The following is a 15,154-nucleotide window of genomic DNA, read 5'->3' as shown; positions in this document are numbered from 1 at the left end:
ATTTCAATACACAATCCACTCAAACTGACGAAAGTGCACCTCTAATAAGTAAAAAACAATCCCATTAATTGACTACCCTTCTTTTGAAAGTACCACACTTTCTTCTAACTTTGTGAAATACTCACTTATAAAAATAAATTACTTTGTAAACTGACTCTAACATTAAGTGTGGAGTTAAAGTGTTTTAATGGTTCTTGTGTCATTTGATGCATCGTAATACAAAAATGGTATTTTCATATTTCACTCAAGCCTTTTCAACACTCTGACATCGGGAGAACATCCACAAAAACCTTGACAAATCTCCAAGAAATAGAGCTTTATTTCCAAAGTTCCACTTATTTAAACTGTCAGTGCCCACTTTGTCCTCATGTTTTAAATATATTTATATCCAATTCCTACTTTCTTTCACACGTATTTGTGTCTTTATTACAACTCTTCTGCTCTCTCCTCTACCGTCTATATTCTCACATACGTGACCTCACATTTTACATTCTATGAAGGTCAGCTGTAATTGTGCTACAGAGAATGATGATATTTATATGCTTTTATGTTTTCCAGCTAGTTTAATCACAATTAACACAGCACACATTCAACACAATCACACTGTACACACATTTGCACACCCAAAGTTTCATACTCATGCTAATATACTCCACATGCACATATTTACACACCTACTGTAGAAATTGTACAAGGACATATGTAAAAAAAAATAATAATAATAATAATAATATTCAAATATATACACCCATACAAGGGCACCACACTAATCCAATACACCTCAAAACACAAAGGTGTTCGACCTTGCTTGTTGTTGATATTTGCATGCTTGGTAATGATGCATTTTTGAACATCTCTGATTTATTTGCTCATTTTTGTAATTTGCTTGTGTTCAAGTGATCATATGTTTATATGTGAATCTCTTAAATACTGTATGAGGCTGGGCTAAGCGCAGCATTGAGACGCTGTGCATCGCATATTCTTCAGGTTTCCCGACAGGTTGGAGAGTCATGGTTGAGGTTTGATCCTACAGATGTGAATTTGTATGTTAATTAGTCTGGCTCTGATTGGTTCAGATGCTAATTTGCTCTGCTCTAACTGGTTTAACTCTTCAGTGAAGCACAAAGCTTGTCTGTTTGTCTGTCCACGCCTACATGTGCATTTATGTCTCTGTATATGTGCCTTTGTTTATGTGCATGAACTTATACATCTGTGTATGGGCTTTGTTGTTTGAGTGTGTGCACACAGTACTGATACTGTAACCAGTCCCTCTGTTATAGTGTTAATAGTCCAGATGGTCAAATTAGCCGCTCCAACAAAGCAACAAACTATCCACTCTACCAAATACACACACACACACACACACACACACACACACACACACACACACACACACCAAACACCTGCTGGGTTTGTTGATACGGACTAAACATGTACATGCATGTTAGCCAGATAGCCCGGACAGCCTGTGTGGGGAGGTTTTTCTTGTGAAAGCAGAAATAGGCCGTATTATTGGTTGTCCAAGTGTTTGTCACACCTAATTTAGTTTTCTGGCATCTGCATTGTTGTTTAAGATAAGAGTATCTGTTTTAACCAATAATTCTCTTGCAATTAGAGTCAGAACAACATGATTAAAAAATGAATACTAAAACAGCATACTGAAGGAATATTTATATAGTAAAAAGCTTTGACTTCATTACACATTAAAAAAAAATTTAAAAAAAAAGAGGAAAGTGGGAATTTGGATTCAAAATTCAGAGTGGAAATCAAAATGCCCATTTGCATCATAACACACCAGTTAGTTAGTTAGTTAGTAGTTTAAACATTCATATTTTACAGACATGGAGGGATTTCTCGCAAATTCAGCAGATAATTGTCTTCAAATCTTTTTCTTTCACTTTTTAAAACCACTTTTCCTTTACTCAGTGCAAAGAAACTTTGACTTACAACACCAGCAGAAATACATTTTATACATGAACGCCCACACACAAAAAACATAAACTGATAAAAAGAAAACAAAACTGGTGAAAATATGCAGAAAAGAAAATAAATTATTTGGATCATGTTCATTATCCAAATAACACAAACCGAATAATGTCTTTCGACATGTAATTTAATCATACCAAGAGAATAAGTAATCATTAAAACACTGCCACACTGCTGTCCAGTTGCTGCTCTGTAAATAAGCCTAATATCATTCAACACCATATATGATTTTCTCTTATTTGAATATCTGTCCATGCATTTGATTATCAAAATACACCATGAAGTGTTTTGTTTTGTTGTTAAGCTGAAATAAATAAGCCCACTAGGACAATTTTTCCTCGAGTAATATTCTACTCACATCAGACATTAAGGAAAAATGACCAGCTGAGGGAAAAAAACAAAAAAACACTTAAAAATCCCCCAAGTGGCCTAATTTTACAATTTATTGGTGTGAATGAAAGATGCAGAGAACTCAAGGATTATTCAAATAACTCGACCCTCACCCTGATCTCATTAAGGAATATGAGAGCTTTTGTCACATGACTTCAGATAGGTCTTCAGTGGAGTGCAGCTCATTAAGACACTGTATTACTACTAATGTTTTTTTTATACGCTGACCTACTAAAAACAGTTCTGTAGTACAATGATGGGTCAGTAAAGTAAAAAAGTACCACAGAAAAGGAGCTTTACTGTATAAACTCATTTGAATTGGAAAAGTTTGAACATGAAAAGTTTTTTCAACTGAAATATAGTTGTTTTCCTTCACTCACCTGACAGCTATGTTTATTTGGCTTTCCCCGTGAAGACACAGAATCCTCCACACACTGTCCATTGTTCAGAGTTAACCCAGCAGCTATGTCTCTTGAACATTTTAAAACTTTGAAATGCTCAAGGCAAAGAAGGGGTTTGCAAAAGTAAAAAAAAATCTATACTGTAATGTCATTAAAGGAAAGCCAAGGAAAAAAAGCTGGGGGGTTATTTATATGGAAAATGAGGCAGGGGAGTGAGAGTGACAGGAAAAGATTAAGAAACCAAAAAGCAAAGAAAAAAAAGTCAAACATAGACAGAACAAGAAAGCAAGAAAGGGAGAAAGAGCGCTACATCCATCTTCTCCAACAGCTGTATCGTAATTAGAGAGTAGAGATGCATCCTGTCAGATGCATGTTTGTCGTGATGTCGCAGTCTCAAAGTATTTGTACTGTTCTGTCTGTGGTCTCTTCTACCTCTGTGATGTTTGGAGTGTTACTGTCAAGATTAGCTATTGTGTTTCTGAGAGAATTAAGATCGTGTCTGGAGTGCTGTGTCGTCCCTGTCTGCCTTCCTCACCGTCTAACCCGTCTCTTTAACTCTGTCCTGGTCTGTCTCACCTGTTTCCTGCTGCTTCTAAAGCCAATAAGTGATGAGATGGGCAGATTTCCAAAAAACAAAACTAGAAATGGAGAGCTGGAAATTTCCTGGGAAAACTTGTGCCCTCGAATGAATGACAGAGACAGATGGTTTTAGGAATAATGTGACGGTGCTGCAAAGCAGTTCTGTGGTGTGGATTTGACGGCATATTTCAAATCATAATGTATTTATTCGTGATCGCAACTGGATGTTCTTGGCTTTTGTGAAAATTAAACTAGCATCAGCAATGGATCGACCTGCATCCACTGCAGATGAAATGCTTCCTTTAAAGGCTTTACTGTATGCCTCCGTCTCTGTGCCTAACTTGTCTGTCCCCTGCTCTCCACCTGTCTGTCTCTCTATGTAGTAAATGAAGGTGGTGTGAGACAGGCGTCTAACGCCTGCCCGGACCCAGGAGAGCCAGAGAACGGAAAACGCCACGGCAACGACTTCAGGTACAATTTTGCACTCACATTTGCATTTAGACATGACTGCACAAATATGCACGTCAACCAAGACACTTTCCAGACAATGTATCTACGTACATTTCCAAAAACCTTATATTCCTATTTTTCTGTATGTCTGACCCTGCATGTGATTATGTGTGTGTGTAGCATTGACGGTGAGGTGCAGTTCAGTTGTGGAGAAGACTACGTACTTCAGGGCAGTAAAACCATCAGCTGCCAGAGGGTGGCAGAAGTTTTTGCCGCCTGGAGTGACCACAGACCAGTCTGCAAACGTAAGAAATACATCTCAGCATGTGTTCACACAACCACGTGAATTACTGACACCGCAGTAATAGACACAGATACAGACGGATGAAAGAGGCTGTAATCACAGATGTGAAAGTAAGAAAAGCACAACTGCCCATGTGTATTGCTTTAAAACGTTGCCAGTGGGTTGCTTTGGCCTCCCCTCAGTGTGAGTTTGTGTTGAATAGGGTTGAGATTATAGTGGGGGAAAAAAAAATCCCATTTCTGTGTCAAGCCACTGGCTATAAAATGACCAAACAAAACTATCCATAATCCAATGTTTGCTTTGTAGCGCCTCACTAACATGTTACGGTTGTATGCCTTCATCAAGGGAGCCATGATAGAAATTGTTTTGGACCTGAAATTACATAAACACAATGGACTTTAAGTAAATGCTAATGTAAACAAGAATCAGGTTTGATCATTATTGCTCAATATGGCATTCAAATCAAATAACAATTTGCTGTACACACATTTCACAACACTTTTAATTTCCAAATTTCAGACGGGCATTCTTCAGCTTTCAGGTTTTCACTGTTACAGCCCCATACCCTGAAAACATACTGTGTGTACACACACACACACACACACACACACACACACACACACACACACACACACACACACACACACACACACACACACACACACACACACACACACACACACACACACACACACACACACACACAAACAGAGGGAGTGAGACAGAGAGAGGGCGTCTGTCATGTTAAATGCCAAAATCGTTTGTCATGTCTTCCTTCACTGGGCTTCAGACTGTGGCTGTAGACACATACTTTAACATAAAAAACAATATTCACTGGGCATGGGTCTGCATGTGTGTGTGTTTGTATGAGGTAGAGAGAGAGAGAGAGAGAGAGAGAGAGAGAGGGAGAGAGGAGTACTTTAATACCTGACTAATAATGACTAAGATATAGACCCAAAAGGGAGAAAGAAGTGGAGACAGATAAAGCAAAGGTAGAAAGAAACAAGGAAGCGGAAAAAAATAGGCAAAGCAAAGGTGAGAAATGTCACACCTACTTTCTTCTTAAATTATAGTTCCTGTCCAATTAAAAATCACTAAATCTGTCACAAAGCATTTGCATATGAACAGAAGCTAAACTTTGGACTGGGTGAGGGCCAGTCGCACCCTGGAAGTCTAGAGGGATTCACTGTCATGTTCAGAGACACCTGAGCAGGGAAGATGTGAGCCAGCTGTGGGTCTGGCTCTGTTGCCCTCTGGTTAAAGGACACGTTCTCATCACCAGTTTCCACTGCTGCCCTGGGTTCCTCTTGTGGAGCATCCTCACAGGGGTACTGACCTTCATTAAGGCTTGCGTTACCATGACAGCACAGCTCCTCGTAATCAGGCAGGGTACAACCAAGCCAATACAGTTAGGATATGACCGTCTCACTTGGGCTTTGGTTGGCTTCTGCCAGTCAACCTTATAATCTAAGTCATTATCAGAGATATTATGTTGCTGATAGTTTTGATTGTCTCTTTATAATCGTTAGAGATTCATCATCATTTAATACTTCATAACGAGCAATTAAATGCAGCTACTGACATTAAGCCAATCAAGTCTTGCAGTCACCTGCATGTGATGATGGGCTTAGCCTCCCCCAAAGGAGGAGCGCCAATGACATTACAAGTGATGTTGTCCCCCGGAGCAGCGAACTGTTAAAGAGAATGACCTCCATCGTGGAGCCATCAGTCAGCCGGGATCTTTGCAGGAGAAGTGTGTGGACCGAGTGAGACATTTTCACAGAGCTCACTGGAACTTCTGAGCAGCAGCTGTGCATTTTTAAATCCCTGTTGAATTTAAAACACGCTCGCTGGTATTCCCAAAATGAACAACTGTGAGCAACTCTTTTTTACAAAGCCACGACAAAGTGCACCATCCTGCTCCATGACTGTTGCTAAGTAACTAGTGATTCTGTGCAAGTTGATCTTTGTTATTTTAAGCATTTCACCATGGAGGGCACTGTTACTCCAGCATGGTGCCCTAATGCAAGCTGCAGGAACGCAATTTATGCTACCTCATGCTAAACACCGAGCAACTATTAATGATATTTAAATGTTCACAGTTCATGACATGATTTCTGAGAAACCTGCAGATGCAATTAAATAATTCACTGAGTTTAGACTTTAATATTATTGAAACACATGACACAACTTTTCTGTCGCTCCACTCTTGCCAGTTCTGCTGTGTGTTATTATTATGCAATGTGTCTACGTCCTACTTCTGTGAAACAGAAAGGCGTCTTCAAAAAATCCCATAAATCCAAGCACAACCACACTGAGGTTACTTGAAGGACATGTTACATGTAACACTGGAATCACATCCTTTTAAAAACAATGCTGAGGCTTTATTTGAGTTATATGCCAGGAGCACTCACAAGAGAAAACACAACAGAGAAATCACAAGGCTATGCAACTGTAAACATTGCAGATATACGTACAATCAAAGCTTGAAATGGGGTGTTTTGGTGGCAGTGGCTTAGCTGAAAAAGAAGGAGAAGAATATAAAGACTATTCCTCTATTTTTAAACCTATTCACAAAATCCGTTCTCCCTTGGGGACAAAAGTCTAATATTGAAATTCTGAAAATACAATTGCCTTGAAGGCAAGAGAGAAAGGTTCCTCTAAAGCTAATAGACTGTGAGCAGAATAAATGAGAAGTGCTCTGTTTTGCTCTTTATCATCACTTCATACGTTTTATTGCCCATCTTTTGTTGCACTCCCATATTTTAACTGAGCAGCCAGGCGGATGCAGATGTCCAATCAAGGAGTGTGGAGATTTTCTCAGCATCTCACGCACACTGGACTGTATTACAATGAATGCATGTCAATGTGTGACCACTTTACTTTTTTTTCAACTTTTTTACTTTTCACTTTACTTTTAAAAACACAACAACTGGAACAGGACATTGTTAGTAGGAGGACTATTTTATCAACAGATGTGGTGATGGTGTACCCTTACAGAAAAACAACATACATTTCACTCATGTGACCACATACACATGTAATTTTTGATTTCCCATAGTGAAAACCTTTCCACATATTTTCCCCATATTATCATGTCACATGTCATTGCAACATGTGGTAAACATGTATCCTACATGTGATCACATGTGTCCCTTGTAGAAAACATGGGAAACTGTATTTCTTTCTGTAAAGGGGTAAGCAGAAGTTTCTGGTCTCCAAGAAAGCATATGATTATACAAAACCCTCAAATGCTTTTAAACCCTTTTACAATCTTTTAAATTTAGTTTCATGCTAAAATTCTTGATCACAGTGATTTTAAGAAGCCAGTAATACCTGTTTATTTAGGCTACAGCTGCAGTAACTTATAGTAAAATAAGTACATCCTCCTCGGCACGAGTGTGTGCATTTTAAACCACAAAATTATGAAACAGAAGGTAAGATCCCAAATTGCGTACTTGAGCCCTGTTAAATGTGCTTGTTTGCACATACTCTGAATTTATGGGCACATGAAGATGGTCTGTGACGACTTATCAGGTACGTTTGGTCTTCAGTGAGAATACACTGTGTTCCCTGAATTACGGTGTTCTTATTTAGCTTACTTTGTTTCATCATGTTTAACAAAAATGGAACCAGAGAAAGGCGTCTAGCCGAACACAGCTCAGATGTGACCTTTACATCCAACCAGCCAGTAGCTAAAGTGGGAACTCATGAATAACATTGAAAGAGAAGCAATCTGTCAGGAAGCATCAAGCCAGCAGACTTATTAAAGGGTCACTTCTGTCAAAACACTTAAACACAGCTAAATGTGTCTTTTGTAACATTATGGAGAAAATAAAGTGAATGTCTGGGAAATGTATGCTTAAGATGAATATAAAAAAAATATATAAAAAAAAGAGATTGAGGGGGCGGCGCGCTAATCACTTTATTAGATGCAATAGAACAAATATAGACCAAATAAAAATAAACTATATAAACAGCAATCAAACTGCAATGTCCCTCTGTCCACTCCAATAACACATTATGAGAGCGAGAGAGAGTGTGTCCATGTGGCACCTTGATTATTGGACAGATGGCAAGGCCACTGAGCCAACTCTTTCTCTCTGTCTGTGTGAACTCTAGGGGAGTTCAGTTGATCTGCCTCAATATACTGACTCGACCAACGGTGCTAGGCGACATGTCAGCTGGATACACACACACACACACACACACACACACACACATACACACACACACACACACACACACACACACGCACACGCACATATGGTGACTTCAAAGAATAGAGAGGAAATGATGTGGGCAGGTACTATACAACAACTATAAAACTCTGTACGTGTGTGCGTGTGCGTGTGCGTGTGTGTGTGTGTGTGTGTGTGCGTGCGTGTGTGTGCGCGTGTGTGTGTGTGTGCGTGCATGTGTGTGTGTGTGTGTGTGTGTACCTGTTAAAGCTCGAACCAGAACGAGGGCCATTGGAACGCTATGTGCCAGCTTAATGATGTCATCAGTCATTCTCTGTGTCCATTGGTCAATCTGTCTGCTCCTGTAGGAAGCCTGTTGTAAGAGCCAGTTTGACCATCCAGCAGAAACTTCTGATCTCTAATTTGACTCCACACAGTGTGAACACATGAACCTCATAAAAAGTTAAAATTTCACTCATATTGGTTTTGAAACATCAAATTTGAACTGAAGCTTGCTGGTTTCATAAAAAGCTGTCAAACAGTCTACAAGAGGAACATGTAATTAAAAATAACTTATTCATTTGACAAGTTATATATAATTATTTGTCATCAACAAGAAAATAGAAGATAGCTCCCTAACCCTTTCAGTCAAAATCCGGATTTGAGGATTTCATTTCGGCATACCTGTCGAGTTGGTTACAGATCGTCCTCGTCGAAGTTACTTTAACAAGAAATTTCCTTTTATGGGGATGTTCCTTCAATGATTATCTCACTTTATTCATGAAGTTCCTTTGATGTAGAAAGCACCATTAGAGGGAAGTTAATCATTCTTTTAAAATCACCTCACTCTTTGCTTGTGGGCATTTTGTGATGGACTGGCAGATTATGTACAGCAGCATAAATGCACACCAGTGATTGATTTCCTGAGTTTATAGGCTCAAGAATATCCATAATTTAATGCATAGCATCATAGGAAATAGTTAACTTGACACAGGTTGTACTGTATATATGACAGTCAAACCAATAGTAATGAAATGGTTGATGTTTTAATGGAATCAGAAATGTCAGTGCTTAACAAACCAGGTCTTGGACCAAAGATGTATTTGAGGAGCTGCTTGTTTAGTATAATGTCATCTCCAAATCTGCTCATTAATTTACTTTAAATAACCCATCTATATGATTCGATTTTATTTTCCATTTGATTCACCTCCTGCCCTGCTATTCTCCTCGTGCTGTCGGCTCAGGATGCAGGGTCAGGTAGATAATCTGGAACAGCTAAGGGTTAAGTGCCCTTGGTATGCGACAGCAGGTTTTACTGTATGGATGATTGAAGCTGAGCCTCCACCTGAGGGACGATTCACTAACCACAAAGGCCATCCTGCTGAGGAAGCAGCAGATTTATAAACCTTGAGTGTGAGGCAGATCAGACCGAAAGAAACACTTATGAGTCACAATATTGTGAAGCTCAACAGTATTTAAATTCAAAAACATTCTCACAGCAATGTTCCCAGTGCTTATGGGGCGTGTCAGTTATTCTCTGAAGCCATAAAACAAAACTTTGGAGGAGCGTTAGCAAGGGCATTGGAGCTACAGTATAGGCTTTGGCAATGTGATCCTTGCCTGAAACATCATTTAATTTTGGTCTGCATCCCAACGGTTTATGTGGATGTTTGTGTGAGTGTGATAGATAGAAAGAGAGAGAGAGAGAGAGAGAGAGAGAGACTGAGTCCTGGGGGAACCCAGCTGATCTGAATATATAAACACAAAAGAGTATATGTTGTTACACACACATACACACACACACACACACACACTCTCCCTGCAGTTCCTGCCTATAGCATTCACTTAATCTCGCTCTTGATTTCAGCAATATGCTTTTAGTACCAAAATGTTTAATTTGATCTGGAATTCATTATTGCTTCAATGATAGTGTGGCCCTTTTGGCTTTAAACCCTTTATACCGTGTGCCAGTATAAATAATGATGAGAGGGAGAGACAGAGAGACAAAGTTAAACAGGCTGACAGGCACAGAGGCTGTCCCAGAGATTATTATGAAATTCCTTTTAATTATCATGGAAATACTCAATTACATGTAAATGTCAAAGTCTTACTTTAACCTGAACACTGTGTATATAGTTTTAACAATGGATGAAATGATTGAGTGCTGCAGAAAGTGTCAATCTTAGTCTTAAACTCACAGAATATTAGCACTCAGTTCTGCAGGTGTTTTAACCTCTTTTAGCATATTATTTAGATTTTCTCACCTGTAAAACACTGTTTCCAACATGCAGCAGGCAGATGTTTTCGGTGAAAAGGATTTGACAGTCCAAAAGTACATTATTTGCCCAGCAGCAAATGGAAACAAACATGTTACGGACTAGATAATGACAATAAAGGAGCCAGAGTTGTTGGTGTTGTTACGACCCCTCCCTTTCTACCTGCTGTAGCCTCTTTTTTGTTGCTAACATGTTCAGTATAACAGCTTTATGTGACATTAACAAGTCCATGTGTGTACAGCTTGTTCTGGTCCCACCATGTTCTACAAAAAAAAAAAAAAATGAATACTTAAACTGACATTTAACGATAGAAATGTATGAAATGTCAACATGAAAGGGTTTTCTTCTTAGTGATGAACCTATAGAGAATTCTGAGCTGAATCTTCAGCTCCGCTCAGCTATATGGCGCTTTACAGCAAGCGTCATCTCATTGTTTAGCTGTCTGGTCTGTTAATTCCCTGTTCTGGTTCATTCTCAATGTTCTTAATGTCAGTCTTGGTTGCAACACAGTTATTTTCAGCAAAACAAAACAAAAAATCTCTAAAAACCCCACTATAGACAACCTTCCCAGCACCAAACAGGCAGACGGCACGATTCCCAACTAGCTGGGAAACATAGTGACGCATTTAGCAGCTGAAGAGTCATATATTCCCCTCAGGAGTTAGAGAGGTTAACTAAAAACAGAGTATATTGTCATTTTTAAAATCGTATCAAATTATCAAATTGGCAGGGGCGAAACATACATAAGATACTACTGGTAAGATACTACTGGTCCAACTAAAGAAGTCCTTTATATTGTCCTTTGTAGCTGTAGATAATTTGCTGTTTTTGTCCCCGATTAATCTTTGAAGGCATAAAACACAAAACAATTAAAGAGAACGTTGCCCTTAACATTTGCCAGATGGCCACAAACACGACTGTAATTGAATGATAATGATGCTCCACAACTGGATGTGTAAATAAGCAACGATTTGCGAACAAGTTTGCCATAGCAACTTAAAAGTGGGATGATGTGTATGTGAAGTATTTTCAGTTAAATGTAATGGAAGTTGTCATCGGGTAGAAAATATATCCTTATTAGTTATATGAACTGTATTTATGATTGGATTATTTTTGGGGATGCATTCATGTGTGTGTAGGGTTGTACTGTTGTAATAGGTTGAGTACAGCGGTGCTGTGTAGTTTAAATATAAAGTAACACATGAAACTGTATACACTATCTGGTTTGTATTTATAATGGTTAGTAGCAAAGTATATATAGCTGTCACATAAATATAGTGCGGTAAAAAGTACGATACTAAACTCTAAAAGTATTTAGGTAGAGTACAAAGTAGTATAAAATGGAAATATTCTGATAGTACAACTCTGGTAAGTAAAACATACTTACACAACTAGAGGCAGGAAGAAATATGGGGACATGGGGTGGTGAAGAGACAGAGCAGATGATGGAGTGTAACGTTAATCATGAACTACAGACAATGGGCTCGTAGGGGCACCGAGAGGCCCGAAAGAAAGGCGCAGAGGGAAAGACGAAGCGAGAGACAGACAGATGCAGGCTGAGAGACGGATGGAGTTTGATATGAATTATGGGATGTTAGCTCCTCTGGTAACTCCAGTGATAACTCTCCCCGCGCTATCACTATAGCGACAACGTGCCCACTCTGCTGTTGGCACGGCGATGGGCTGGCCATTCGTTCAGGACACGCTGATTGAGCCGTCAACACACGCTCGTACACACACTTACAACTACACACAAACTCTCTGTGGCATGCAGATAAATCCTTTCTCACGTGAAACCCGTGCGTACACACACTTTATCTACATATTTATCAACTGCGGTGAGCTGAACGCAAGAGAAGGTCAGTGGAAGATGAAGTGAGGATCAGGCAAACAAGAGTCTACTGAGTACAGTCAGAGATCCAGGAGACAGAGGGACGGGGGAAAAAACACAGAGACGCAGACAGAGAGACAAACAAGAGCGATATAAGGTTGTCTCTAAGGGGTCTTGTACTTGTTCTGACACTGTCTTACAACACCTCACGGATACACTCCATTACACACTCAAAGAAACACACACACAAACACTCTGTGGCATGATTCTTTTATTTGTCCCTTTACTTCACTCTGACCATGAACTCGCAGCAGAAGCCGGGAGTGTGTTTATGTGAGTGTGAGTGCTTGAATGTTTTATTTAATCGTGTGTGCTTGGTGAGGAAGTGCGCCTGTTAAGTCTATCATTTTGCAGCATCAGTTGTATTTGTTTCTCGACTTTGCAGAATGTGTCTGCATATGTGAATGTGCACAGGTTTGTTGCCCGTTTCTAAAATATAACCATATAAGAATTCATGCTCATGCTCATTTGTTTTCTGTGTGTGTGCGTGTGTGCGTGTGTGCGTGCGTGCGTGCGTGTGTGTGTGTGTGTGTGCGCTCTTAACTGTACGTATTCTTCCGGCCAGCCACTGAACAAACTAATTAAGGAACAAACGCTGCTTCAAACCAACCAGAAAATTACCTCCCAACTCCAACAGGACGACCCAAGGACAGACAAGCAGGTTCTCTATCACACCCAGTCAGAACACAAAGCCTAATAAAGGCTTAGTTGGTTTATCGAACACCCAGCATGTGTCATTTTCAACACCCCACTGAGTGTGGCTTGTGCGTTTGTAGGACTTTCCAGCACAAGTGTTGACTAATATATTTCAATAGATCTATATAGAGAGTCTCCACTTTAACCACTACTGCTCAACCAAATCCAACTTCATTTCTCAAGTAGATGAAAATGATTGTCTTTCTTGGTTTATGAAGTGGTATTTAATGTAAGATATGCGTTGTCAGAAGCTTCAACGTTTGTGTTTTGCTTCTTTTTTAATGGAATATAATTATCACCTAGGTACTGTAGTAGTTGGATGCTGTTGACTTTTAATAGATGTTTAGAGTAAATAGCTGGTGAATGTCTCTATCAGTCAATACCACAACTCTTGCTAATCCTGTGGTATTTCACACCCAATAGCTTCCAATTAAGTACTGTTATCCAGGGAGATGTTGCTGACAGTATCAATAGCATCTATGTGACCTTCTGTTCCTTTTTCTGTTCTTATATGCACTTCAGTCCTCTTTTCTTTTCTTTTCTTTTTTTTTCATTATGTCTCCTCTCCTCTTTCATCACATCCTTCCCTTATAACCCTCAGCTGTTTTAGTGTCACTTTTAATTGTTCTCTCCTGAACTTCTGTGACTCACAAATGCTATAAATTTCCTCTTGGATTTATTCTAAGAATCTATCTGCTCATCACCTAAACGCTTTAATTAGAGGTAATTGTCTCTCTGTTGCAGTGCGGTGTACAGTTGCTGTTGCTATCACCACTACTAAGTTGAGATTTGCCTCCAATAACAATGACATTATGTTTTTCTCTACAGTGAAGACTTGTGGCAGTAATCTTCAGGGGCCATCAGGAACCTTTATGTCTCCTAATTTCCCAATTCAATATGAGAGCAACGCACAGTGCGTGTGGATAATTACGGCGTCAAATCACAACAAGGTAAATCACATTTTCTTTGTCTTTGTCTGTCAAACAAATTCAAACTGTTGTTAATTAACACACATTGATGTCTGTCGTTTTGAAATTAACTTTGACCATATGGTCTGCTTATGGCATTGAAATATATCCTAGTCTCAAGATAGACCAATTATCAACTTCAATTGCACAACAAATATTTTTAAGTGGTCACATTAGAGATAAACTCACTGGTGGGACGCTTATGCGTCTACCTTATTAAGATGCTCTCTCTTTATCCTCCTACTGCTGGTGTAAGGAACTATATGTGTGTTTGTGTGTGTCTCTGTTTGTAACCATGGAATCACACAGTAAATATGTAGTTAAAGTTGACATGGCAATATGTAAAAATTAACTAAACTCTGCTTCTCCCTTCAAGTTAATTGTATAGTTTTTAGTACTTCATTACATCACAATTGCAGTCATATAAACCACTTGGAAAACATGATTATTACATGAGTCTGTGTTTGAAATGTGTAATATTTTCTATGCAGCCTTTGATTTCATTACTTCCTGTGTTCCCAAGCTAAATGCAGAGAAAATTGGAGAGGTAAAGATAATAACTCCCTCCATAAGGGGAACTTAAGATTAGAGGTGGGGTGGAAGTGGGACGTATGAGTAGAAACAGCAGCAGTGATAGAGCAGGAGTGTCGGCTTAAATCCTGCCCTCCGTTAAGAGGTGTGTTGGGTATGCGGCGTGCTGCAGCGAGCAGAGTGCACCGTGTGTGAGTGTAGCAGCACAGCTCATGTTGTCTTCCTTGAAGGCTTTTGCTCCATTTGAATTTCATGCATTCAATGTAATTTTAATTGATATAACACAGCGGGTCCTACAGGCATTTACAAAGTTACTTTATTAGCGTTTTTGCATAATTCAAATAGCTTGATAATAATTGATGTAGGAAGTATTGTAAATCATATGCTCGTCAAAGCGTATCGTGGTCTAATTCTACGTGATCGGTTAATCCCGCAGACGATGGGTTGGAGGTTAGATAGATATCTGCCATTGGTCACTTTATGTCCCAGGAGAAATCTGAT

The 15,154-nt window shown here is 39.3% G+C and overlaps 1 protein-coding gene across 4 annotated transcripts in view; it reads left to right on the top strand.

The window, feature by feature from the left end:
- The window catches only part of LOC138620668 (CUB and sushi domain-containing protein 3-like), a 336,291-nt gene that overhangs the window by 214,846 nt on the left and 106,291 nt on the right, over window positions 1-15,154 (top strand). For all 4 annotated transcript variants that reach the window (XM_069698113.1, XM_069698112.1, XM_069698111.1 and 1 more), the window contains 3 exons: window positions 3,740-3,827; window positions 3,987-4,111; window positions 13,983-14,104. In XM_069698113.1, the coding sequence (XP_069554214.1) occupies window positions 3,740-3,827; window positions 3,987-4,111; window positions 13,983-14,104 (335 nt within the window). The remainder of the gene's footprint in view (window positions 1-3,739; window positions 3,828-3,986; window positions 4,112-13,982; window positions 14,105-15,154) is intronic.

Source organism: Brachyistius frenatus, unplaced genomic scaffold (genome assembly GCF_029030835.1).
Source record: "Brachyistius frenatus isolate BFR_SWC_R1_liver_20210118 unplaced genomic scaffold, ASM2903083v1 Contig_2, whole genome shotgun sequence".
Taxonomy (NCBI): domain Eukaryota; kingdom Metazoa; phylum Chordata; class Actinopteri; family Embiotocidae; genus Brachyistius; species Brachyistius frenatus.
The sequence above is the reverse complement of the archived record's forward strand: the minus strand, read 5'-3'. Positions and strand labels throughout refer to the sequence as shown.